Raw genomic sequence first — 27,019 nt, 5'->3', positions numbered from 1 at the left:
TGTCTTGGGTGGAACCTGTAGAATGCCACGTTGCTGCAGTTCACTGAGTCAGAAATGAACTCACTCCCAGCTCGGCACATGCTCAGTCCTTTTCCTTACCTTTGCTTCCTTATGCAAAATGGCGCCCAATTCCGCCCAGTTTGGCTCTAGGGGGCTGACTGGGCTGTGAAATCCACCCTCTTCTCGCACTGTTCATCTGGGATCTGCTGCTGTGTCTCCTGGTCAAATCAAACAGACCAGCAGTTCTTTGTCTGGGTTCACCTCCCAAGCTCCCAGTGAAAGTCCCTTCCCACCTGGTTGCTGGTGGAGTTCTGGCTGCTGGTGGAGTTCAGATCGCTGTTAGCTGAATGCTGCTGGAGTACCAGTCACTGCAACACCACACCGTTGTTTTCACTGCTTTGCTGTGTCTGTCAGTCTCTAGGTACCCCTCTGCTGTTGTTCTGTCCTCTCCTATTTCCTCGAATGTGTCCTCTCTGCTTCATCCTGATTAAATGTTTCTCCATCCGTTTAAACGTGTCCTTACCCTACTCCGCCATCTTGTTCCAGCCCCCCAACATTTTGATGTCCCCTCTTAGAGTTGTTCAGGGCACCTTCCCTCCCCATGGATGGCAACACCTGCACACGCTTTGTCCCTTGTGTGATGGCTGCTTTGAATCTATCTGTATCCTCCTGTACACTTTGCATCATCTCTGGATCACTTACCATGCCTGATACAGCGTGTGTGTAAACAGTTCATTTACTGTCCAAGAAGAAAAATGTACATATTCAGAGCAGATGTGGGATTTTCTCCAAATATTTCTTTAAAGATTTGTTATTTATTGGAAAGGTAAGAGTACAGAGAGGAGAGACAGAGAGCAAGATCTTCTGTCTGCTGGTTCACTCCCCAAGTGACCACAACGGCCGGAGATGAGCTGATCTGAAGCTAGGAGCCAAGAGCTTCTTTCATGCCAATTTCCCACGTGGGTGCAGGGTCCCAAGGCTTTGGGCTGCTTTCCTAGGCCACAGCAGGGAGTTTGATGAGAGGTGGGACAGCCAGGACACGAACTGGCACCCATATGGGACCTTGGTTCATGTAAGGTGAGGACTTCAGCCACTAGGCTATTGTTCCAGGCCCTCCCCCAAATATTTTAACCTGCAGCTTGTTGAATCCTAAGCTGGGGAGCTCCCAGATCCAGGGGGCTGAGTGTGTGCTAAATGTCAGTCCCCCATCAGGGTGTTGTTTGTACAAGTCTCCACTACTGCCAGTGCTTGGCTGACTGAATTTAATGGTGTCTCTTTGCTGGGCTGGGGTTGGACTACTAAGTGGGTAAGGACCAAAGTTCTAGCTAATAGCCTGCTAACCCAGTTAGCTTCCATTTCTACGTTAGAGACTTCTCAGGATCACTGTGTGAGGCCCCTCCACTCTCTGTGATGTCCATCCCCTGTGTTCCACCTTCTGTGGTTAGTCCCCTCTGTTTGTCTCTGTGTTGCTGCCACCCATCACCTTACCTGGTGAGCAATTCCCAGCTTTTTTAGCTTGCCTTGGAAGGCACCTGCTGGCATGATCTTTCCTGTCCTACCACTTGGAGCTATACTGTCCCTCTTACCCCCACTGCCCCAGCATCCTGCCTTAGATACATGCCCCTGCCAGTATTTCCAGGCAGGACTGAGCCCGTTCTTCCCTGCCCCCAAGCCTTCGATATGGACCCCGCTGCCCCTCACTCCCACGCACCCTGATTGCCCATCTCCGTGGCTCACTCTTAGGCTAACCAAGGAACGTGTTTCTAGTGTAAATGAGACCAGTCTTCCTTCTGGCATCCTTACCCAGAGCTGGGGCCCAGAATGTGTCTGATCCCATGAATAAATCCAGCAACAAGGAGGAAAGAAAGAAAAAGGTGTAAGATGAAAGACAAGAGAGGAGAGAGGCAGGGCAGGGGGCAGTTTTCTGGGCTCACAGCTGTCGGAGCCCTCGTCTCTGCGCAGCCCTCTTTGTGGGACTTGGGGCTGTGCCCCGCCTCTTCTGTGTGCAGATCCTCCTTGTCCTGGCTCCCTGGTACTGTATTCAGAGTTCCCGGATGAGGGCCAGCTCAGTGGCCTTTATTTCTTTCTTCCTTCCATGCTTTACATAATAAAGGTTTTCTTTTCTTTGCTGTCCCCTTTCTTCAGAATCCCCCCCCCCTCAAAGGGACCATCTTTCTTAAAGAACTTAATAAAGAATCAGGGGAGTAGCTGGTTGAGGGTGGGTGGGGGTGGGTGATGGGAAGGATCCTTTGATTCTAAAGGAGTTTCTCTGTTCAGAGTTGTGCCCTTGTAAATGGACTTTTTGAGTTCAGGGCCTGGGAGACTTGTAGAAAAAAAAAAAAAATCCACAACAAAGGAGTGGATGAGAAGTCCCAGAGCTGCTGGGAAAGAGGTGCTAGTCTACGGCTTGGAAGTGATTTGGTCAAGTGCTTGTTTGAAAGGGATGCCACTTGCTAAGCGACTGGCTTGCTTGTACTGTGGTCAGGAATGCTTTGGTTGGCACAAGCCCTAAGCCTGTTTACTCAGCACTGGCCCCAGTGAGTGCCTGGAGCCCCTTGGCCCAGTGCTCCCCTCCAGCCTGGTCTTGGAGCCCTGCTGCTGGCGTGAGGGCTGGGGAGGCTTTAGCCAACCCAGTAGTCTCACTCTGTAAAGGGCATTTCCTTCCATCAGTCTTTGCTTTCTCCTGGTTAGTAATAGCAAGTGGGTGAGTGGTTTGGTTGCTGGTTCCTTAAAAAAGATGGACACTGCCTTACAAGATGGACTGTAGCTTTGGCTGGTTGCTGTGGTATCTCTAAACACAGAGCTGTAAAGGGGATAGAGTCAGGAGATCTCCAGGGTTCAGGACCAATGAGATCTAGCAGGTAGCTCTTCATTCCCATTTCAGATTGTCAGGGTTTTGTCATTGTCATCCCTTAAGGGAAAAATAGTTCCCTGTGTCTATCTCTCTGTCTGGCATGTGGTAGGTGTTGGTAAAATGTGGTGCGTGTAATGAAGTGATACTTGGATTAAACTGAGCTCTGAGTTATGGGCTTGGACAGGGTTCTGAAGATTAGACACAGGAGTTTGGCTTGGAGCTGGCAGGGTGGCAGCAGGCATATCTTGCTTGGTCAAAGGATTGCTGGGTTCTGGTTGCTTTGTGCTGATCTGTGTGGACTTAGATCTGTCACTCAGTGTTTTTATCCTTGGTGAGAGAATAGCTCAGGGATGGAACTTGGATACAAAGATCGTGTTCCTTCTAGTACCCAGCCAGGGAGGGAGAAGTGAAATCTCATTTTAAGAGTGGCACTGCATTTGCAGTTGCATGAAAAAGGAAAACATCTAGAGGAAAAATATCTGAAGGCAATGGCAGAGGACAAGATAGTTTCAGATGATTATTTTGCAAAAAGAAGTGCTAGAATTGCCTCTCTTTGTGTTTCAGGCAACACAACAGGATTCGCAGCGTGGAGGGGCAACAGCTGAAGGCATACCTTTCCTTGGAAGTGCTAGATCTGAGTTCCAATAACATCACGGAAGTCCGCAGCACGTGCTTTCCACCTGGACTGCGCGTCAGGGAGCTGTAAGTACCTCTATGTTCCGTCCCCTCTGTTGCTCCACTTCCATGCCAGTAGCGGCCTTGCAGAGCCCTGGTCTGGACGAGGGCTACATGTCTCTTCTCAGCCTTGGCTTGGCTGTGTTGATGGGGACATGTGCAGCTCTGTGGCAGGGCGGGCAGCAGGGACTCGGCTACCATGTCCTGTGCTGACCTCTTCAGAGAGCATTTCCAAGTCTAGTGTTCTGCCGTTTCAGATTCTAAAAATCTGAAACCAGGGAGAGGGCTGGTCATGTGTCCATGGGGCTCACTGCTCAAAGGGGAGTGTGAAGGACTCAAGGACGGACTGTGTTGACCACACAGCCTATCCTCTATCTCATCCTAGGGGCTGCCACCCAGGGAAGCTTCAAGATTTGTAAGGATAGCTCAGGGCTCCCATGGGTGGGAGACCTTTTGGACCAGTCTTTGCTTGGCAGTGCTTATCTTTCTCATAGCATTCACTTTGAAAAGAGGTCATTGTAGGTCATTTGCAAGGCCCACGTGAAGGGTCACTGCAAGCCCATCTTTGCAGGGATCGTGAGGATTCAGATACGAATCTTCCAGGTCCCTCCACAACTGAGGAGAGGAGTGATGGCTTCTTTGGGCCACAACAAGGCGTCAGGCCAGGGGCCAGGGGACTTGGGCCTTTGTCTGAGTCCCCAGTGGGTGCAGCTGCGGCCATGACACTCCCTCGCTTGGGACAAAGAGGCTGTCAGCTGCTGAACTGAACTTCGGTGACCTCCTGTCCCTGCACCAGAGCGCAAGGGACTTTGTGTTTTGGCAGCCGTTGGCTGGTGTGCCTCCATCACCCAGGCTGCCCTTCACTAATCTGGAGTGCGAAGAACAAACTGTGCAGCTCTAGTCGTAAAGAACCCTGATGTGCCCTGTCCTGGGTGGCTGCCACGAGACACGGAAAGGAGCCTTTTTTCCTTCCCCTGCTCCAGACGAGAACTCTCTTGTCCTTTCATCTTTCACTCAGTCTGAAAATGGACCAGCAGCATTTGTCCAGGGAAGGCAAAAGGGGTTGCCGGCAACTCCTCGTGGGAGTGCTGGCCACGCGGTTTCTCCACTCTCTTGTTACTCGACATGGCCTGTGTGCAGTGAGGTGCAGAATTCTGAGCTGTAGATTGAAGTGCACTTTGAGAATCCTGCTCTGCCTTCTCTGGATTGTCGTGGGACGAGCCAGTGGGGTGGGTGTGTGGCCCATGAGTGCAGGTGCTGTCACGTGTTCAGAGGGACTCAGCCTGGATGTCTTTAGCCAGAGGGTTTCTTTAAGGCACTTGAAGAGTATTTGAATGACTTGGCTTTTGCATATTGACCATATAGATTGTACGAATCAAAACCACTTCAAAATTACCTGCTGTTTCTCCACATTTCTTTTTTTTTTAAGATTTATTTATTTATTGGAAAGGCAGATATACAGAGAAGAAGGTCTTCCATCCGATGGTTCACTCCCCAAGCGGCCGTAATGGCCAGAGTTGAGCTGATCCAAAACCAGGAGCCAGGAGCCTCTTCCAGGCCTCCCATGAAGGTGCAAGGTCCCAAAGCTTTGGGCTGTCCTTGACTGCTTTCCCAGGCCACAGGCAGGGAGCTGGATGGGAAGTGTGGGAGCTGGATGAGAAGCATCCATAAGGGATCCCGGTGCTTTCAAAGCAAGGACCTTAACCACTACACTAAAGCACCGGGCCCACCACATTCTTTAGTTGACACCAACTTTGCCTCTGGGGCACTTGGCACTTGCTTGGGCTTTTCTCATCCGCCTTGGGGAGCCGAAGGAACTTTGTGGATGGTCTTTTGACGTGACCACCAGAAACGAGGAAGATTGGAGACTGAGTTCTTTGACCTGCCCAGCCTCCTGGGGGAGCCTGCCAGCCACAAGCAAAGTAAAGCCCAGGCTGGAAGCAAAGTTGCTTCCAAGCCTTCCTGGGATGGCCCTGACACCTGCCTTTCTCTGGTTCCCCACCTGGAAGTCAAATGGGAACAGAGGTCTTCCTGGCCCCAACCCTCTGGGAATTCCAATCCTGTTTCCCCACCTTCCCAGTCTGGTGTCTGCTGGCATGGGGAAGCCCCCTACCTCACCACCACTCAAATTTTCTCCCCTAAATCCTTGCAGCAATCTAGCCAGCAACCGGATTGGCACTCTGGAGTCGGGAGCCTTTGATGGTCTGTCACGGTCACTGCTGACCCTTCGCTTGAGCAAAAACAGAATCACGCAACTTCCTGTGAAAGCATTCAAGTTACCCAGGCTGACACAACTGTGAGTATAGAACCCTGCACTTTAATTAAGGGTAGCCCTGCTTTATGGAGGCCAGGTTTCCCCCAAGGACCTCAGGCAGAATGCGACCCCTTCCTCACTTTCCCTTGGTAAGGTTCTGTGTAAACCATCATTAATGGCCCTGTGGCAACACCTAATAAAAGCAAATTGGGAGCCAGACCTGGTGCTGGAGGCAGCCTGCAATTGCCCAGAGAGGGATCCACTGAGTGAGCATGCGCTTGTCCTCCTGGTCTTTTTCCCAGTATGCAGCGAGAAATTCTGCTGTTAGATCTGGATTTGACTTCTCAAATGCCTTAGAGCTTCCTGTGTGGTTTTTAAAGGTCCCTGGCCCATATGTGTCTTGGACATGAGTGTGCCTAAGAAACTGGGAAACAGTTTCAGAGGAAGGTATTAGGGCCAGAGGTAGGCATTATGTTTGTCTCCCAAACCCTATAAGGCAGTTGATTTCTGTGTGTGTGTGTGTGTGTGTGTGTGTGTGTGTGTGTGTGTGTGTGTGTGTGTTTTTAAGAAGCTTTGTTTCCCATGTCCTCTTTGGAGTGTGAGAGTCTTAGCCAGTGTAGGAAATTTGGTTTAAAATTTGGTGAGCCAAAAAGTGAGCCAGTTGTTGGGGGCTGGGCTGACAGTAAGCTGGGTACACACAGCCATCTGTTGCTTGTGCTTTGCTCCACTTGGGGGTGATGCCCAGGCTCAGCCAGTCCAGGTCTCCTTGATACCGAGGAAGCTGTGCGTGAGGCATTTTGAGGGACTGTGCAAGTATTTGGGGGAAAACCAAGGGCTTTTTATTTAGTTAACCATGTCCTCTGTCTCCGTCCCCTGGCAGTGTTAATGGATCCAGTACACCCAGAGTCCTAAGAGCCTTTGATTAACTGAGCTTTTGGCTTGCTGGGGCCAGCAGCCCAGTGCGTTCCTTGCTTCTTCGGTTGTCTCTTCTCCTTTTCTCCGTTTGCCCTCACTTGTCTCTGTGGGTAGAGTTTGTAGGAAAGTGTTGTTGCCATTTGATACCCAGCAGTTGTGTTTGTCATGGGTTGAGACATCAACTGTGGGTTTCTGTGGCTGAGTAAGAGACCATCCTCACCTAAGACGCCCCACTCCTGAGTCATACCCACCCCACTTGCTTGCCACAGAGCCACCACGGGCATCTGTGCTTCAGGGCAGGAAATGCCAAGTGCATGTGTGTTGGCTGCTCCCTGATACTCTCCTTCCAAAGTAGCTGCGGCCGGGTGGCAGCATCAGCACCTGTGTGGACTCCAGTGTGTCCTTCTCTGAGATCCTGCAGGCCCTGCCTGGGATTGCTCGTAGGTGGGGGCATGTGCCTGTGGGGATGCCGTGACCTTGTTGCCGTTTTCTCTCTAGGGACCTCAATCGGAACCGGATTCGGCTTATCGAGGGCCTCACCTTCCAGGGGCTCGACAGCCTGGAGGTGCTGAAACTGCAGCGCAACAACATCAGCAAGCTGACGGATGGGGCATTCTGGGGTCTGTCCAAGATGCACGTGCTGTAAGTGTGGGCTGGAGCTGAGGGGCACAAGCGTGTGTGTGCGGGCTTGTGTGCTAGACACGGGGCGGGGCACCAGACCCCCCTGCCCACCCTCCCCAACTTGCCAGCCTAGGGTATCTCTAGAAACATGAGCTGGGTTGCCTGCTGGGACCTCAGCTGTTTCTAACTCCTGTGTTGAGCAGCCAGGCCAAATCTGAGGGGTTTATTATTAGCAGGTCAGGAAGAGCTCTTGGGGCAAGTTTTAGTAGTTTAAGTGGTTGGTTGAGGGAAGTGGACCTGGGTGCCATTTTGCTGAGCCCCCACCCCCCTGCCCACACTCTTTATTGGTGTACGTGGACCTGCAGAGCAGACTTCTCCATGCCTGCATCCACAGGAAATGCCTCCCCTTCTCATGCTGAGTTTGACAGCTTTTCTTGATGTGCAGGTGGACCCAAAAATGCATAGTTCATCCTGGGAGATTTACTTCCATCTTGTGAGCTAATGAGGGCACTTGCTGCAGATGTGCAGCTTGTGTCAGGGGAGCCTTTTTGCAGCCAGATGTGTGCGATCACAGTGTGCCTGGAAGCATGGGAGAGGAGAGGACTGGCCTTCTATTTTTAAACACCGAAATGTGTTTGCGTTCATCAAAAGCAGTATATCCTCACAGCTGAGCAAAATCAGATGGTACGGAGAGCGGTCCCTGCCCACCTCACCCCCTCGTGTCCTCTGTACCCCAGTTCTCCCAAGAAGCAGTCATGCTCCTAAGTATTTTTCTTTCTTTCTTTTTTTTTTTTTCTATTCTCAGTGTTGCTGGTGATGACTTCTAAGTGAATACATGTATGCCACTGTCTTGCCCTGTTGAGATTTCCCGCTTATTAGGCTCAGCAGCCTGTACCTCTCTCTGAGCCTGGCACTTACATCACAGTTTTTATATGCTGTCTAGGTGGTCTTTGCCAGTGAAATCTAAGCCACAGGAATGGGGGCCTCACTGTGCCCATCTTTTTTGTTTTTGCTTTTAAAGATTTACTTATTTTTATTGGAAAGGTAGATCAGATTTACAGAGAGAGGGAAAGATCTTCCATCTACTGGTTCACTCCCTAAATGGTCACAAAGGCTGGGGCTGAGCCGGTCTAAAGCCAGGAGCCAGAAGCTTCTTCTGGACCTCCCACACATGAGGGCGCAGGGTCCCACAGCCTTGGGCCTGCCTTCCAGGCCATAAGCAGGGAGCTGAATGGGAAATGGAGCACCTGGGACATGAACCAGCCCCCACATGGGATCCCAGTGCTTGCAAGGTGAGGCTATAGCCATTGGGCCATTGTGCTGGGCCCACTTGTTACCAGGAGCATTGTCAGCTGCTCCCTGCCACACACAGACCATAAGGAAGGAATGTTTTGCCCACTGCTGGGCCTTTCACTCTCTTCCTGGTCCTCCTTGGCATGGCTGCACCTTTGCTTTTACGTATTCAAAATACTCTGCACTTGATGTCATTAAAACTACCATTTTGTACTGTGAATCCAGGCTGGTTGGACTCAGGTTTAAAGACTTCCCCAGAACAGAGAGAGTTGGCACCTGAGATCGGGTTTTTAGGTTGAAGAGACACATAGAGATTGGGTGATGAGCTGCTGTAGAGATTATTTGTAAATTAATACTTTCTTTCCAAGCAGTGGCAGAAAATAAGGTAGAAGAAAACAAAACTTGTTTGCTTAGAATCCTTGTAATGCTGAGCAGAATGAAATTTAGTCCCCTCTTCTGGAGCAAGAACTCTGCCTGGCTAGGGTGTGCTGTTAGCAGGCAGACCTCCAGCACACACGGATACCCCTGGAGTTCCAGTGGGGTCACATTCTGACAGACTCTACGAAGCTGGAAGCAGTGTAAATCAAGAGCGCATTGTGTGGGTGGGTGTTTGGCTAAGCTGTGAGAATGCAGCTTGAGATGTCCATGCTGTGTATCTAAGCACTAGGGTTCAAGTCCTGCTCTCATTTTCATTCTGGTGCACACCGTGAGAGGTGGCAGGTGACAGCTCCCATGGTTGAGTTCCTCCCACTTTCATGGGTTAACCAGGTTGAGTTCTAAACTCGATTGCAGCCTGGTCCGACCAACCATGACATCTGGGGAATGAAATAGTGGATCGAGGTATCGTTTTGTCTTTTCTTCTGTCTTCCAAGTAAATAAATAGTTTTTAAATGCATTCAGTCTGCCTAGCAGTGTGGGGGCACCGTAGGGCATTGGTTGTTTGCCCACTGTGATCTGGGGCTGCCTGGGAGCTGCATTTTCTGCTCTGCCCGGCTCCTTGAGAATTAGGGTCTGCTAGGTGTCCCTAGCCAGGAGAAAGTGCCGAATGCAGCATGGGGATTGCGGTTCCTGTTGAATCTGTCTCTTTTGCACCATCCTCGGGCTGACACGTCAGCACTTGACTCATCCTCAGGTGAAGGCTTTCTGTGTGGACTTGGTAAACGTGAAGAATCTCTGGGCTGAGATCCTCATGTGTATCTTAGTCCAGCTTGTGGATGCCACTGACTCACAGATATTCAGGTTTCTGCAGCCATCAAAGTGGCAAAGTTGAGATTGAGATCTGAGTAGCTGAGCACACCTGGGCCTCCTGGTACAGGAGGGCAGAGCCCAGCCCTGTAAGCCACACCTGGGCCTCCGTCAGCTCTGGCCCTCAATACTGTGTGGCGTTCAGCACATGGAGTCTTAGGCAAGTAACCTAGCTTTTCCTGGCTGGCTTACTCCTCCATGAGAAGGGCATGAATTAGGGCTACCTTCTTCTCTCTCTGTTTATGGGCTTTGGACTTTGGAATTGCTCTTTGGTTCACTTTCCTGTAGATTTAAAAGCAAAAAGAGTCTTTTCTAGGAGTCTTCCCCCCGCCTGCTGAATTACCTTATCATCTAGCAGTATTTCCTTTGGTTTATGTATCTTGTAGGATCCCATCCATTCTCTCTCTCTCTCTCTCTCTCCACACACACACACACACACACACACACACACACACACACACACACACACACACACACACACACACACACACACTTTTTCTCTCTGCAGTTCCCATGCATTGTTAGCTTGCTTCACGCAGTACAAGGCGGTACTTACTTGCTTTCCATACAATGAATGAATACTCCTCTTCATGTGGTACGCATGTGGCTGTCATTGCAGGCACCTGGAGTACAACAGTCTGGTGGAAGTGAACAGTGGATCCCTGTATGGCCTCACAGCCCTGCACCAGCTCCACCTCAGCAACAACTCCATCTCTCGGATTCATCGGGATGGCTGGAGCTTCTGCCAGAAGCTGCACGAACTGTAAGTGTGCTCAGCTTTGGTCTATGACAGTGATTAGAGATGTGGCCTGTCAGTGAAGTCCCCCAGAGCTCTCGCCTGGTTCCTTGCATGGTACCATGGTTCAGGAAGCATCCCCTCTCTGCTTCTGTCTGCCTTCAGCAAAGCAGAGGCTGCTGGAGTAGCAGAGTTGAGAGGATGTTCTTTGGGGAAGGCAGTTCTGCAGTGCAGGTTTCCTGGGCCTGATTGTACGTTAATGATGGGATTGTATGTTAGTGAGCGTGTGTCATAGTAGAGATTGGCTGCTTCCACGCTCTCAGGCTGTGACCCTCCCAGGAAACTGCAGAGTCCTGCTTTTGTGTCGGTTTAGTCGAAAGGTATGCGGATGCCTGGGGAGCAAGAAGGGTCTCTCAGGTCTCCCAAGCCTGAGCTGATTTGATTGCTAAGGCCCAGAGCAGAGCTGTATGACTCATCAGAAAGCGCGTGAGCCCCTGATGTAAAGCAGTGGGAAATGCGTACTGCTTCTCTGGGTCGGCCTTTTGCGTTCCCTGTCTCCCGCTGACTCTCCTGTGACCTTTAGAAGGAGTGAGGGGAGTCATAGAAGTGTGCATTGGCCAGATCTGGCATCTTGTCCCATATCCAAATGAACTCAGAGCCAGGTTTGGGATTTGCTTTCCAGTGTGTGTTTCCTGTCCTCCTTTTAAGCTCAAGTCTTTAATTGCAGGTGAGGATATAGTTTTGGTTTCCTGCCAGATCTTTGCAATTGACAGTATGATACCATGACTTACTTCTCCAGGAGGAAAAGGATGTTGCTCCCTGCCACCTTTTTAGCTCTTTAATCTTCTTGGAATCTGCTTCTCTTCTTCATGTCCGGGTCTAGATTTCCCAAGTGCTGTGTCAGAGGTACAGGAGCACCAGGAGGAAGCTTTGATGCTATCATGCCAAGTGTGTGATTTTAGGGATGTGCTGCCCATGGGCTTTCCGCAGCCCAGCAGGTGGGGGCAAGGAGGCTAGGTGCCTGTGTTGCTGCTCCCATGGCCCCACTAAGCTGTGCACACCAGTCTGTTGCCCAAAGGCTGGGGCTGGCGAGTGGTGCCCTCTGCTGGTGGACAGAGGGAGTCCATCGGGGCTCCCTTGCTCACCTTTAGAACCTGTAGGGTCCTTCCAGAGTCAGGCCTCTGCCTGGAGAGGCAGCCGTGGACAGCAGGCATCAGGGGTTGGAGCATGTAGTGTTTCCATGTTGTATGGCCTTCCGTCGTCTCACAGTTAAGGTACAGCTTGGTCTCCATGACCAATCCAGGAGTCTGGCTCAGTAGACATTGGACCCCTGATGGGTATCTAGGTACATTTCCACTCCCCCCCGCCCACGCACCTGGACTTGTGTGTGTGTGTGTGAGAGTGACCTCATCTGTGCTGTGTGTCCCCCTTGCCTCTGAGACTGGCCAGTTGGCGTGTCTGAGGGGTTGGGGTGGGCAACCCTGCATGGCCTGATGATGACCTGATGATGACCTTGCTTCACCTTGCCCTTGCTCAGGATTCTGTCCTTCAACAATCTCACACGGCTGGATGAAGAGAGCCTGGCCGAGCTGAGCAGTTTGAGCATCCTGCGTCTCAGCCACAACGCCATCAGCCACATCGCCGAGGGCGCCTTCAAGGGACTCAAGAACCTGCGCGTCCTGTACGTTTTTTACTCATGGGTCAGCACAGTGGGGGGACCCAGTGAGAGAGGGACTCACTGGCTTTGAGTCAGAATTGTGCTCACTGCTGACTTGTTGCATGGGCCCAGCCTCAGACTTTATTTAGTTAATCCACTGGAAAAGAGCAGGCTGAGCAGAAAATTCCCTCCCACTCCCCCCGGGTGGAGCTATGGAGGTGCTGTTGGCAGGCGGGCGTTCCCTCCTGGTGCAGGACAGGTGGCTGGCATTCTGGTTTTGGGAGTGCCTGGCATCTCGCCGAGACACCAGCCATGGGGCCTGTCTTTCTGGAGCAGAGCATTCCGGTTGTGACTTCTATTTTTAAGTCCTGAATTTTTGGTAAGCCAAGGGAATACTGTGGTCAGTATTCCAGAGTTAGGATTTCTTTAGCATCCTCTCTATCCAGAAAGTATGATTTCCAAGAAGCAAAAACAAGGGAATCCCATGTCCTTCGTTATACCTCACTTGGGGATCCTTTCCCAGAGAGGAAGTGAGAAAGCCATTTTCCTTTCCATTTCTGGTCAGTGGAGTTGCCAGAAGTTGCTATGGAATGCCTTTCTGGGACTTGCATGAGATTTTTTCATTGTTAGCTTCACAGAATTTCCAAGTTACTCTGAGAATACAGTTCCTCTCCTGCCTCCCCACCCCCCGGGAGGGCATGTAGTTCTCAATAGACAATGGTCATGGGTTCACACGCTCTGCTGCCCCAGTATCAGAGGGAGGAAGGCCCTTGCACTTGCACCTGGCAGAGCCAGCTTTCATGTTGAGCCATCTCTGGGGAGTGCAAAAGAGCCCGGCTGCCAAGCTATTGAAGCTGAGGTCAGGCCTGGGAGGCCTCATGAGGCCTGAATAACAAGGCCAGGAACAGTCGGGCCGAGCTGGCCAGAAAGACAAAAACCTTGGCCGCCAGGACTAGCAGCAGAAAGACAGGGACACAAAGCCACAGCCCCGGGTTCCTGTGTGTGTGTGTGTTTCAGCATGAAGATAATAGGGAGGAACCCACTGCAAAGAAGTCTGTTCCAGCAGCAAACACTCAGTGCTTTGAGCGTCCTGCTGTGAAATAAAGGTCAGGGCAAGCGTTTCGCTCGGCAGCACTCCCTCCCTGCTGGCAGCCTCAAGTCCTTCTGAAGGAGCTATCGGGAGCCAAGAGCAGCATCCCTTTCTGTTCCTGGCTTGCACCTGCAAGGACTCAGGAGAGGAGAGTTTAGGGAACAAGGACCTTGTGGAAGGTTGGGGATGGCGGCCCGTGTGTAGAAGGGGTCCTGGGCCCCAGGTGCGGCGTGTCTCGCCTGGGCAATGTGACCTGCCCCTGCAAGCCGGGGGCGGAGGCTGACTCACTGACCTTGGGAGTTGCATTGTCGGAGGAGCCGGAGCCGAGGAGTTGGCCTTGTCTGTCCGATCCTGGCGAGTGGGTCAAAGTCTGACTCAGCATCCAGATGTTCTTCCTGGCTGCGAGTCAGTGCTGTGTGGGCCTGGTGGGGTGGTGGGCCCCAAGCTCCAGACCTTGCTGGCTAGCATAGAGGGGCCCCAGGAGGATCTGCATGCTGACTGGGGCCTTTTCCCCATCCTTCTCCTCCATGAGCCTTGCACAGTTTCTTGGAGAAGCCTAGAAAACTGATGGGTTTGATGTGTGAACCTCTCGGGCTATGCCAGAGCCCAGCTGTCCTCTCTGGGGGTGGAATACAAATAGGCTTTTCCATGTGTTCTTTGCACTGCCCCCATGTCTGGGAGCTCGGCCTTGCCAGCTGGGAAGCCACAGGCAGGACTGGGCAGGCTTCGTGTTTGAGGCGTGGGCTGCCTTGGCTGGGAGGCTGAGAGGCCAGGCCGCACTGCAAGGGTGACCAGCAGGACTGCCTTCCTAGGGCCGCGCTCCTCCAACCCAGGTTGGCAGTTAGGGCTTCGCTTGCTAGGGGAGGCTGGGTATGAGCTGTTCTCCTCACCCTAATGTGGGGGAGTGAGACCGGTCCAAAAACTTAGATTGTCTTCTCCCCCAGGGATCTGGACCACAATGAGATCTCAGGCACGATAGAGGACACGAGCGGTGCCTTCACGGGGCTGGACCATCTCAGCAGGCTGTGAGTATGGCTGACAGGGGCGTGGATACACACTTTGACATGTACCCACAGGGCAATGCTTCAGGGGTACCTCATGTACCTTGTGTGCGAGCCCCCCCTGTAGAGATGCTGTACTTGTGGGTGTCCTGGAGTTGGGTTCTTTGGGACTTGGTGACCTGCCAGGTTTTCTTGGAATAGATCCTCAACTGAAGTGGAAAGGAGCTGTTGTTTGTTATCCCTTGCACAGGGAAGGTCTAGTTTTATATTCAATTTTTAAAAATCACATGAGAGCCTCCTATGCTGACTGACTTGGTGATTTTTGAGGCACCTGGCAGTGTTTTTGTAGTTGGTCATAATCTCCGATGGAACATGTACGCTCAGGTGTAATAGCAAGAGTCTCCTGGAGGTCTCGGGATGGCGTCTTTTCCTGCCCTGCTGGTAGTTCTCTCGGAGGCCCATGGGTGGTGGGTAAGAGAGGGACTCTCGGGCACAAATGTATCTGTTAAAAGAAGCACGAGATCTTGTCGGAGACTGTCTCCCTAGGCCCACCCTGCCCTTGCTGCATCTCACCAGCACTTTCTGCAAGAGGCCACCCAGAAGTAGGGTGGAGGTTTTTACTGTGTACTAGTGACAGGCCACAAGGCGCAAAGAAAGACCTCACCGCCCCTTTGCAATGACACAGAGCAGAGAAGCAAGTATTTTGAAAGCACTGGTTAAAGTAGAGGCTTTTTTTTTTTTAATTTATTCATCTATTGAAAGAACTACAGAGAGAGGAGACACACAGAGATCTATCCACTGGGTCGTTACCCAAATGGCCACAGTCGCCATGATTGGTCTAGGCCTAGGCCAGCAGCCAGGAACTTCATCCACGTCTCCAATGTGGGTACAGAGGCCCAAGCACTGCCCTCCCAGGCCTTCAACAGGGAGCTGTATTGAAAGTGGAGCAGGCAGGACATATAGACCAGCACCTATATGGGATGTCAGCATCACGGTGGTGGTGGTTACTGCCTGCACCAGCCTGGAAGCTGATAGGAGAGAGTCAGTTGTAAGAGTGGATGTTGCTGATTGGTTTGTCATACCTCTCCTGGCCCGAGGCACTGGTGCTCTGCTCTTTCAGCTCTTGGAGGATCCTGCTCCTCCAGTTTTGTGCCTGAAGGCTTGTCAGAAATAGACAACTGCTCTGTCATCCTCTGTCCCCTAAAGCAAGGCCCTCCTCCCTCAGCCACCTGGTCCCTTGTACCCAGACACAGCAAGTTTGGGAAAGAGCTGGAAGCAGCTAGGGGGACTGGGTGCAGGCCTGTTACTCCGAAGGAGAAGCCCCCGGGCTGCAGCTGTGGTCTTGGGGCGGAAAGCTCCTGGTGGCATGGCTGGCTGCTCTGTGGGGTCAGTTCCTCCTGGTGGAACCCTGAGCCATTTCTTGGGGGCTTTGGTCTCCAGGAGGCTATTCCTTGCCTCCAGGGAGGAGGGGGAAGAGAAGTAGGGTGGTACCTTGGGCTAATTAGCTATAGCTGTATGCTGGGCGTGGAAGTGGAAAACCTCAGTACTGGGCACAGTGTAGGTGTGGAGTGAGCACTGTGGGGGCAGGAGTGGAGGGAAGGAGAAGGCTGTTTCCCTGACCCCTCCTCCCCGTATTCTCAGCACATTGCCAGGAAGATTCTGCTGCATGCCCATGGCCAGGACGAGCAGCCGCCTCGCTGCATCACCTCAAGTGTGTGGCCTGGGTCAGGTCCGTAGAGGTCCATTTGATGTGGGTGATGAACACATCAGTGTTTGCATCCAGGTTCTTGTCTCCTGCAGAAGAAAACACTACATGGAAACTAGCGTCTTGCACAGATAGGAACAGTGTCTATTTGGCAGTGGGGAAATAAATGTGCTTTCACAAATCACTGTAGGTTGCTCCATACATGAGCAGCACCCAGCATGAGTGGGCCGAAGAACGGCTCACCCCACCTAGGGAGAGAAAAAGAAAAATTAAAAACAGTACCTACAATTTGGAAGTGTGAGAGTGATATGTTTGAGTCTGTTCCGTGTTGGCGCAAGACCACAGGAGCAGCAGGTCCGAGAGAGGTCTATGGCAGAGAGATAGAACATGGCAGTGGTACTTCTCGGCAGGGTCCCTGGCAGAAAGAGACCTGTCTCACCTACCACCTGGTTTTAGAAGGAAGGGGGTGCTACCCCAGTTGGATTTGTAAACAGGGTGTGGTCTGAGCTTATGCCCTGCTTGGCCTGAATGATCCGAGGACATCTTGGGCAGGTGGGCCTATCAAATTGCCAGTTACAGAGAGCACCATTGTGCAGGCATACCAGACTTCCAGCCCGCCTAGGCTCGGACTAGTTACCTTGCAGCACTGAGCTGTGAGCTGTCTTACCCAGAGCAAGGCTGCTGGCTGGCCAGCTGTGCCGAATCCCGTAGACAGCCCATCCTGCTTGTAGATGCTATGGGTGGTGCTTTGAGCGCCCTTGCTCCAGCGTGGGTTTGCTTTTGAAGAGCTGCAAAAGCAGAGGTGAGGTTCTTGGAGCCACTGAGTTACTTAGGCACGTGGGATCCTTGCACCATGTAAGAGGACACACCCGAACTGTTGTCCAGAAAAGGACAGAGTGAGCACCAGGGCCACGGTGTGGGCCTTGTCCTGCTGGTCTTCATCCCAGCTGCCAAACTGCTTCTAACCGAGGCTTCCTGGCAGGGTGCGAATGTTCCAAAAGGTGTGCTATCTCCTTCTGGGCTGGCTTGCATTGTTAGGTTCACACAGGGTACAGAGTCAGCATGAGGGTCTCCAGATCCCATATCAGAGGCAGCGAGGACACGTAACAGGTGCCCAGTCTGGGGTGTTGCTCAGATCAGGGGTGCAGTTACCCTCGGGACCTGTGAGGAGGAGTGTTTGGGGCAGTGTGCGGGGTCCTGTCTGTGGGTGTTCTGCCTGGTGCTAGGGGCTGAGGGCAGGGGCATGTGTCATGGCCACTCCCTCACACATGAGCCACTTTGATGTCCTGTGTCTTCCACAGTTGCTTTAGCACAGACTGAACAGGTCCTCGGGAGGCTGGGTTGGCCAGAAGATGTACAAGGGGTTCAGGTGTGTCCAGCGTCAGTGTGGGGGTGGTCAAGGCCATCGGTCATCCGCTAAGAGCCCTGGCTGTGGGCTGAAGAGCATCTGCCAACTCTGACTCATAGCCCCACTTCTTCCGTACAGCATCCTTGTCTTAGAACCATTGCAGCCAACTTGAACTCTGCTGCCCCCACCGCTCGGCTGTCTGCAGTGGGGGGAGAAGGTATGGGCTTATTTGAATCCTCCAGCAGAATGATAAGCCCCTGTAAACTGAGAATATGAGAATTTGTTTTACTGCAATTGTCACTGTTAGAAATAGTAGCTTGCCCTCACTGTAAAAGAGGTCAGTGTGACTAATACTTAATGGATGAAAGAAAGTACAGCTTTTTCCTGGATTTCATGTTTATGGGACATTTCACTGAACAGTGTTTTCACTGGGACCTGCAGTGCACAGTGGCAGGCCTGAGGGGACATGAGTAAGTGTGGAAGCTGGCAGGGCTCACAGAAACTCTTGGGGTTCTGTGCCCCACGAGCTGTCACTTGCTGGCCAGTTCTGGTCTGAAGGAAGTGGGTTTCCTCACGTCTGGTTGATCTTTTTTATGGTATGAAGGCTGGCTCGAGTGAGGTTCCAGGAAGTCTTTCAGGAAGTCTTTGGCCATGCTGGCCTCGGAGAGAAGGAAAAGGCCTGTTGGCTTTGTCTGAAGATCTCTTCCCTCAGGCCTCAGGGGAAGGAGTCTGTTTCTGTTGCCATGGGACCCTGGAAGCTGCCAGCCTGAGGCTGCTTGGGATGCCCCTTGGAGCAGGTGTGCTCTGGGTGCTGCCTGATGCTGCGCCGACTAGAGCCAGCTTCCTGCAGGCAGCGGCGTCCGCAGACCTGGCCAGACCTGCCCCTAGGGGCCCTCCAGGACCCGTATGCCAGGCTGTGGTGAGGCTGCTTGACATCTCTGCTTTTCTTCTCGGCTCATTTCCTTTCCTCCTTTCGGGAGGGGGGCTGGTGAGGGTCTGTGCTTGTGACCGTCTGCCTCTCGGTGCAGGTAGAAAGCTCCAGATCTTCCTCCTGCACCCAGTGGGATCCTGGGGAGTTTGAGTCAGCCCAGCTTGCCCCAGAGGTTCCCCCTCCCTCACCGTTCCCAGTGTCAGCAGGTGCTGCAGGTCGGTGTGCGGGATGGACAAGGCTTGGGGCCCGTATGGCTGGAGATGGCTCCAGCTGTTCTATGGCAGTGGGCTGTGTCCTGGGTGAGGGAGGGTGCCTGTGTGGCTTCTTGTCACAGAACCTGGCTGCGGGGAGGGGAAGTTGGAGTGCTGTCACTCCCAGAATCTACGAGCTGCCCGGCCTCAACACAACTTGCCTTGGTGGCAACTGTCAGAGGGCTTCATCCCGTCCCAGGGGCAGACACTGGCCTAGGAAAACTTCACTTCTTTCATTATATTTACAGAATGTGAATAGTTATTCATTGACATGGTTTTAAGATAACGATACCCCCCACCCCTCTGGTACACCCACCTGGCCGCCGCCTTTTCTTATTTTTCTTTTAACTTTTGTGACTTTCACGGTTTGTTTGTTTGTAATCACTAGTTGGGCCCTCCAAATAAGTGAAGGGTTGAACAAGTAGTAAGGAGGAAAACCACTGTTCCTCAAAGTGTGGAAAAGTGGACAAGGATGGAAGTAGTAACAGGGTCCCACATGGCTTTTTTTCCTGTAGTCTGTAAGTGAATAATCTATACTCTGTGAAGAAATATGCATGTAAAGAGAAAATTTTGAAGTTGCCGCCAAAGTTGGGAATGTGATTTGCAAGAAGTGGGAGTCGTTTTTACGGATGCAGGCGTTATGTGGCCTTGCGGGCTGACCCTTGAGGACAGTGTGTGGGGGATCATGACCCTGTGGCCCAGTGATGTCGCTGAAACACCAGGCTTCTGCTGGAGGGCACCTCGGGAGGCCCCGAGGGTCATTCTCTTTGGCAGAGGACTGGCTTGCTGAAGCTACGTCTGTTGCCCAGGCCCACCTTGGGCGCACAGAGCTGTAGAGCCTGCCCTGCTGCGTTCTTGTGGCTTCGAAGACCCTTTCTCAGAGCACAGTTCCCACGGCAGTTAATAGTGTTTGGCTCCATTCGTATTGTCACTAGCTCTCCTGCAAAGCCTGGACCTGGCCACCACCCCCTCAGGGCTCCTTTGAGTGGTCCCTGGGGAAGGAGAGCCTGGGCCAGACAGGGTGCTTTTCACTTGATATGGCCAGGCTACACGTGTAGTCCCAGCCTGTCGTCACTATTGGATGAACTTGAAAGTATTCAGTTTCCGAAAGGGGGAGGCCTGCACCCTTGAGCCCCTTGGGCACAGAGCAGGTCAGCTGCCACCTGCCTCTCCTAGCATCCCTCTAATTGTGTGTTTTTCCTCTTCCCTCCCAACCCTGCTTCTCCTCCACCCTTGCCCCACCCCATTTCTGGATGTTTGAAAACTGCAGGACTCTGTTTGGAAACAAGATCAAGTCCGTGGCTAAGAGAGCGTTCTCAGGGCTGGAAGGCCTGGAGCACCTGTGAGTATCTTGCCAGACCTTGCCTGACGCACAGGCCTGCCAGATTGCGGCTGCCGGGGCAGTCGGCCTGCGATCTAATTGCATCTTTGTAAACCGAGAAACAGGCTATTTGGAAACGCCAGCTGCTTCCTTCTCATTAGAAGTCGGCTTCAACTTTGGCCTTTATTTTGCCCATGCCAGGAGCAGCTACAGAACATATGGCCAGTCGGTGTGTTCCCAGTGACCACAGTTGGCATGGGGATAAATACCTTCCTCCGGAACTGCATGGTGCCCTAGCTCCCTCGCGAGCAACGCCCCAGCGGTGCCACACACACACACACACACACACACACACACACACACACACACTCCCCTAGAGGACAACCCCCCCAGCTGCCACACACACACACACACACACACACACACACACTCACACACCCCAGCTCCCTCGCGAGCAATGCCCCAGCTGCCACACACACACACACACACTCACACACTCACACACACACCCCAGCTCCCTCACGAGCAACCCCCCAGCTGTGCCACACTCACACACACACACACACACACACTCCCCTAGGGACACTTGGCCTGGACCAGGCCTAGGGTCCCCACCGAGGCAGCTTGCTCAGGGCCAGCCAGGCCTCACCTGAGAGACCACATGGGCAGCCTCGGAAACCCTGAGGAGGAGGAGAGCTAGCCCTGAAATGGCTGTGTCGCTGCCATCTGGGGCGGATGTGTCCTGTCTCTGCTTTGCAGATTGTTTCCCGTATGAATCGAGTTTGACCTTTACGCTGCCAGCGCAGGCTGTGCTGCGGGCTTGCCCAGCAGGCCTCCACCTCCGCTGTTGTATTTAAATGTGTTGTTTAGTTGTACTTGACACACAGCGATTGTCCAGACCTAACAGGGCTACCCTGCAGCATGTCAGCACACACGCAGGTGTAGTAAGATCAGGGTAACTGACATGTTCTATCAAACATTGGTGACCTCTTTTGTGCTGGCAACATGCAGTGTCCTCTCTACCTGCTGTTTGGAAACACTAATTGTCAGGTGACCTTGCTGTGCCACGAGACCTTAGGAACTCTTCCGCTCCCTACCACACTCCCAAGATGTCCGCTGTACCTGGGTCAGTCCATGGGCAGTGACCACTGTGTCCTGAAAGAGGAGAAGGTGGGTCTGCCCGGGCCTGTGTGCCTTGGGGACAACCAGGGCTGCCCGGAAGGACCCATGAATGTTTTGGTTCAAACATACAGCTCCTTTGAAGGGTTCCCGTGCCAAAGTCCTTGTGCTCTGTCGCAGGAACCTGGGAGACAATGCCATCAGGTCTGTCCAGCTGGATGCCTTTGCGAAGATGAAGAATCTCAAAGAGCTGTAAGTGCCTGGGGTTTCGCGGCTCTGCTGCACATGGGCGGGGCGCCCAGGGCTGAAGCACCTGTAAGTGCACTGTGACTACCCGCCGTGACCTCTGTAGGTCGGTGGACCTGAGTTTTTTTTATTCTAAAACTGAAAAGCCCTGTGGGGCATTCTCTAGATCAAGGGTAGAGAATTTGCCCTGTGAGGCAGCACAGCAAGGACAGACCTTGTGAGCCCAGCTGCGTGACTGCTCAGCTGTGCGGTCAGGGCCACTCAGTCACAGGCGAGCAAATGGTGTGGCTGGGGGCCATTACATCGTATTAACAAAAGCAGGCAGTGGGCCTGCCGGCCGTAATTTGCCAACCGCTGTTGCAGATAATGTGAAATAAACCCTCTCTCTAAAGTGGATAATCACCCCTTTAATTACGTCAGGAACAGGCTGTGCCTTTTGGAGTTGAAGAGCCTGTGTTGAGAAGTCTTAAGAAAGCTTGGAGGGCTGGCAGTGAGGCCGGAGGCTTGGAGGCCCTGTAGTGGTTCACAGGTCGGGTAAGGCCATCGTGGACTTTGCCCCTGGCTGGAAGACACAGCTGATGTCCCGGTTGCAGGCACAGAAGCTAGTCTAGGAGGCCGAGCTTAAGGTTCCTTAGTTTTCCCTCTATGTCAGTCATAGTCTGCAGCCACAAAATCGTATCCCTAACAGTGTGAAAAAAGGACATCCACCCAAGGATGGGCACCTCCATGGTCTGATCTCATCACACTCCGAGGCCACTCATGGTGGGGAGGGAGGGAAGCCGGAAAGGAGGCGCGGCCCCTGTGGTTTGGAATGGAGCAGCGAGCAGCCTTCCTATGTGGGAGGAGAGGTTCCCCAGCACTTGCCTCGGGATGTGGAGTTTGCTAAGCAGATACTGTCCTAGCACAATCAGGGGCTTCCAGCAGGAGGTGGCAGCTGCCTCAGGCTGCTCTGATCCAAGTGCGGTCTCCTGTGGCCCACAGTGGTGCTGCCATTGCCTGCCGTCTGGGTGAGAAGCAGTCTGCAGCGGAGACGTGGTAGCTCTTCCTGCAGAGGCAGAGATGATTCCAGGGTGTCCTGGGAGGCTAGGGACAAGGGTGGCTGTTAGGAAGTAAGGGTGGTGAAGCACGAACTGCAGAAGGCCAACAGGGTTCCCTTAGTGCGCAGTGTGCTCAGGGCTGTTCTCTCTAGGGGCTGTGGTGCAATGGCAGGTGCACCAAAGGTCTGGGTCAGGAAGGAGGGGAGAGATGAGGTTTTCCTTTGATGCTATCCCCAAGCCCCTGAAAAGCAGCTCACTTCTGCTGGGTGTACTGGAGGCTCAGCCTTGGTCTGCTGCCTGGGTCTGGTGGAGGTTGGGCCTGGGCCTGTCCTCTGATGGGTCATTCTCTGCCCATCCCCACTCCGAGTCAAGGGAGGTTGTCCTGCATACTTAGTCATCCTCCGGGTAAATTTCCACCAGCGATGATTGGAAACACACGGAGTCGGAATCATGACAATGCATGCTGTGAGCCAGCAAAGAACAGGGTGGCTGGAGGGTGAGCCGTGGAAGGCCAAGTGCTTGTGGGTGCTGAACTGGGCTGTTCGTGAGGTCCCCACCAAATGGTGGAGTGAGCTTGGTCTCTGACACGTGTGTCTCTTGCAGGGAAGGGCAGTGACCTCACTATTGTCTGGCTCCCTGCTCAACCTTCAGGATGACCTTGTCTCCTTCCAGTATCCATCAGGGTTGGGTCTGGCTACTTATTCTCCCTGAGGGGGTCTCCTGGTGGAAGAGCTTGCAGAGTGAGGCCACGCTGGTCCACTGCACGTGGGTTGAGGCCTAATGCTGTCCACCTCTCATGCGTTCCACGCAGGACCAGTGTGCTTTTTGTGTTCCCACGTCTGTTCCATTGGCTCAAATTAAATATATCTCCCCGCTCCCTGACGGTGTGAGGTCTCCCTGCGGTGGCAGCCTCTCCCTCTAGGCTTGCACATGCATTGTCCCGGCTGTCTTGCTAACCTGCGCCACGCGCTGCCTGCATGGGAGCTATAGGGGCTCCTCATGGTGGGACGTTGTCCCTGGCCCTTCCTTCAGGCTGCTGAGCTCCCCCGTGCCTGTTACAGCCTCCCCACAGAGCTGTGCCCAGCCAGCACCCCTGCGGGGTGCCAAGGGAGAAGTGGCAGCAGTGGACATCTCCAGCAGCCTGCTGCCCATCAGAGACAGACGCAAGAGCTCACGCCGATTTTCAGGTCTGCCCTAGGCCAGCATCCAGGATCTAATGGCTGTGAGAGATTTTATGTGCGTCTTTGGAAAAGCACTTTGCAGAATCTGTTGAGTAAGTTCAGAAGCCCAGCTCACGTGGCTGTGAGGAGGAGTTGGAGGGTAAAGCAGATTTTATTTCATTTACTCAGCCATGGATTCTTTGGCTGAAAGTTTGTTCCTCCTTGCTGGTCACCAGCTGAGAAGTTCATGCTGCTGCGGGGACACAGAGGAATGGAAACACAAAGGCAGCCTCTGGCAGATGTCAGAGGGCAGGGGTGGGTGGAGAGGGGACTTCCACTGTCTTGTTGGCTGTGTGACACTTCCGTAATTTCTTTTTGAAAAATTTTTTTATATTTGCAAGTCAGAGAAGGAGAGGGAGAAGGAGAGATCCTTTATCCTTCATCCTCTGGTCCACTCCCCAAATGATGACAAAGGCCAGGGGGAGGTAGGTTGCCAAATCAGAGCCAGGAGCTTCCTCTGAGTCCGCCCTGTGAGTGCGGGATCCAAGGCCTTGGGCCATCCTTTGCTGCTTTCCGCTTTTTGTCACCGGCTACCCGAGGCTGCCGATGCCAGGGAAGCCTGCGTGCTTGTTCTCGGTCTTTGCCCTGTCCCGGGCCAGCGCCGAGGTCTTCCAGGAGGTGGGCAGCGAGACACCGGCGTTGACTTCGCTTCCTTCGAGTGACTCCTTAGGAAGGAATGTCCGCCGAGATGGCCCTTCTGATTTCTGCTGAAAGAGCTGACTCTAAGTTGCTGAGAAATGAGAAAGAAAATATTGTCTGTTTTGGTTGGAGCCTCACAAAACCAACGTTGCGCATTCTCACGCTCCCTGGGCAGGGGCAGCTGATGACCAAGCACCGCTCAGGGAGCCGCTGCTCTCGGGGGGACCTTGCAGCTGCAGGCGAGGGGCGCAGGCGTAAGCACGAGGCATGGTTGACATCAGCAAGCAACCATACCTGCAGCCACACCAAATTCAGAAAGAAATCCTCTAAGAGGACTTTCCACCCACTGGGCTCAGATGGAGCTTGGAAGCTCTGAGTGGGAAAAACCTGAAAGGGGACAGGTCCCTGCTGGATGCTCTGAATCCGGGAACAGGCTAGAGGGGCAGTGTTAGCCTTTGCACAGACGTGACCCCCTGCGCCGCGGGACATGGCCTGGCAGCACCCACAGTTCCAGGAGCTTGGGATGGGCAGGGTTTCGGCCTAGACGCCCGCTGTTCCATCAGAAGCAGCAGCCTTTAAGTGTCCGCTGCTTTTTCTTTTTTTTCCTTTCAGCCACATCAGCAGTGAGAGCTTCCTATGTGACTGCCAGCTGAAGTGGCTGCCTCCGTGGGTCATGAGCAGGACGCTGCAGGCCTCGGTCTCCGCCACCTGTGCCCATCCAGAGTCCCTGAAGGGCCAGAGCATCTTCGCAGTGCCACCGGAGAGTTTCGTGTGCGGTGAGCCCGTCCTCGTATGTTTTGCCCCTCCTTCCGAATGAATGGCCAGGATGCCCGGAGGAACTCGTCACCATGGGAGTAATTCTTGGGACGGAGGCAAACCCCAGCCCGGGGCCGCTGGTTGGCTGCTGGATGCAATTTAGTTCGCACTGGAACCACACGTCGTGTTTACCGTACAGCGCCTCATTATGCGGTCATTGGAGTGCATGCATTTAATCAGAAGGGAGCAGAGTAGTCGGTTACAGGAAGCTGGCGCTGTTGTTTCAGAAGGGCTCTGGTGCCCGGGTTGAGCCGAGGAGTTTACTTGGTGTGCAAGGCTGGGGTTTTAATGTGTGTTTTTTTCCAGCCCCAAGAATGAAAGGTTAAATACAGGAAGAGTGAGTCTCAGGAGAACAGTTGCTGTAGTAAAAAATAATTCCTTCGTGTTGACTTGTACTCTTGCCGTTTCTCCAAACCACTGAAATCTGTACTTGTAGCTTTCAATTCCTTTTTCTTTCTGATTTGTGGAATGTGGCCCTGCCATCTATGTGACCGGGATGAAGACCCAAGTTTGGTAGTAAAAGAGCACAGAAGATGCTGGACGCTGCAAGTGTGCACACGTGCGCGCACGCACACACACACACACACACAGAGCCCAGCTTGCACAGCCATGGGACAGCCGCACAGTCAGCAGGAAGGGGGCAGAGGAAGGGACACTGTCCTGCTTCCCCTGGCCTCTGGGCAGGAGCAAGGCTGGAGCGCCTTTGGGTCCTTGCCTGTTTGCCCTGAGCCTCAGGAACCATGCTGCAGCCGTCCCCCCAGCAACACCCACTTGGAGCTCTGGGGCCCTTGGTGGGTCATAGTCCCCTCCTCCTTTTTGGCCCCTGCCACAGGCAGCACGCCTGCGGGGCCGTGGGGGCAAGGAGCGGGTGTGTTCTTTCTGCACAGCTGCCCATCACCCCCTGGCAGCACCGCTTTGGAGAGCAGGCTTGCTGTAGCTCCCATGCAGAGCAGCCCTCCATGCTGAGCCGGGCTGTCCGGCTGCTCTGAGGCTTCCGTGTGCAGGGGAGGCTCCCGTTCGTAGGTGCAGGATAGCTGTGCGGCCATGGGTTGTTCGTCAGGCCTTGGGCTGGTGTTGGGACATGGCGGGCTAAGCTGCTACTTGCGGACATCGGCATCCTGTGTGGGAGCTGCTTCACTTCCAGTCCGGCTCCCTGCTCTGATGCCTGGGGAGGCAGGAGAAGCCCCAGGTGCTGGGGACGCTACCACTGATAGGGGAGACCCGAGTGGAGTTCCTGGCTCCTGGCTTTGACCTACCCACACCTGGCTGTTGTGACCATTTGGGAAGTGGAGCAGTGAGAGGAAGATCTTCCTCTCTGTGTGTCTGCCTTTTAGATAATAGAGCTTTATAAAATATATATTTTTTTAAGATTTATTTTTAAATTTTTATTGCAAAGTCAGATATACAGAGAGGAGGAGAGATAGGAAGATCTTCCATCTGATGATTCACTCCCCAAGTGACCACAACGGCCAGTGCTGTGCCAGTCCGGAGCCAGGAGCCAGGAACTTCCTCCAGGTCTCCCACACAGGTGCAGGGTCCCAAGGCTTTGGGCCATCCTCAACTGCTTTCCCAGGCCACAAGCAGGGAGCTGGATGGAAAGTGGAGCTTCTGGGATTAGAACCAGCACCCATATGGGATCCCAGTCTGTTCAAGGTGAGGACTTTAGCCACTAGGCCACGGCGCCAGGCTCTATAAAATATTTTTAAAGCTTAAAAAAAAGTTTTCAGAGTTTTGTGTGGTTTCCTTGTCCCCTCCTGGAATGGGGCCACCTTTCTCCGTGGGTGAGCGGGGAGGACTCCAACCTGCCGCCTGTGCACCTGACAGTGTCTGCATGGCAGCAGCTATATGCCATCTCGTGCCTGCGTCTGCACTGTCACACAACACAGCTGTGATGTGTTGATGGCACTTGTATTAGGTCATGGCAGGAGATGAATGTTTCAACCTGTTTGGGTCTCCCGCCTTCTTAAAAAACTTGCAACGAAGCATTGCATGCCCACGAGGAGAGCTGGAACCCAGAGGCGGTGGTGAGGACAGTGAGGAGTCAG

At 53.2% G+C, this 27,019-nt stretch overlaps 1 protein-coding gene across 1 annotated transcript in view; it reads left to right on the top strand.

The window, feature by feature from the left end:
- The window catches only part of LRIG1 (leucine rich repeats and immunoglobulin like domains 1), a 114,255-nt gene that overhangs the window by 75,233 nt on the left and 12,003 nt on the right, over positions 1–27,019 (top strand). The window contains exons 4-12 of the mRNA XM_040994779.1: positions 3,419–3,556; positions 5,682–5,825; positions 7,197–7,340; positions 10,477–10,620; positions 12,131–12,274; positions 14,285–14,365; positions 19,847–19,918; positions 21,197–21,268; positions 24,771–24,934. Of these exons, the coding sequence (XP_040850713.1) occupies positions 3,419–3,556; positions 5,682–5,825; positions 7,197–7,340; positions 10,477–10,620; positions 12,131–12,274; positions 14,285–14,365; positions 19,847–19,918; positions 21,197–21,268; positions 24,771–24,934 (1,103 nt within the window). The remainder of the gene's footprint in view (positions 1–3,418; positions 3,557–5,681; positions 5,826–7,196; positions 7,341–10,476; positions 10,621–12,130; positions 12,275–14,284; positions 14,366–19,846; positions 19,919–21,196; positions 21,269–24,770; positions 24,935–27,019) is intronic.

Source organism: Ochotona curzoniae, unplaced genomic scaffold, assembly GCF_017591425.1.
Source record: "Ochotona curzoniae isolate NIBS_2020 unplaced genomic scaffold, NIBS_Ocur_1.0 contig_908, whole genome shotgun sequence".
NCBI lineage: Eukaryota > Metazoa > Chordata > Mammalia > Lagomorpha > Ochotonidae > Ochotona > Ochotona curzoniae.
The sequence above is the reverse complement of the archived record's forward strand: the minus strand, read 5'-3'. Positions and strand labels throughout refer to the sequence as shown.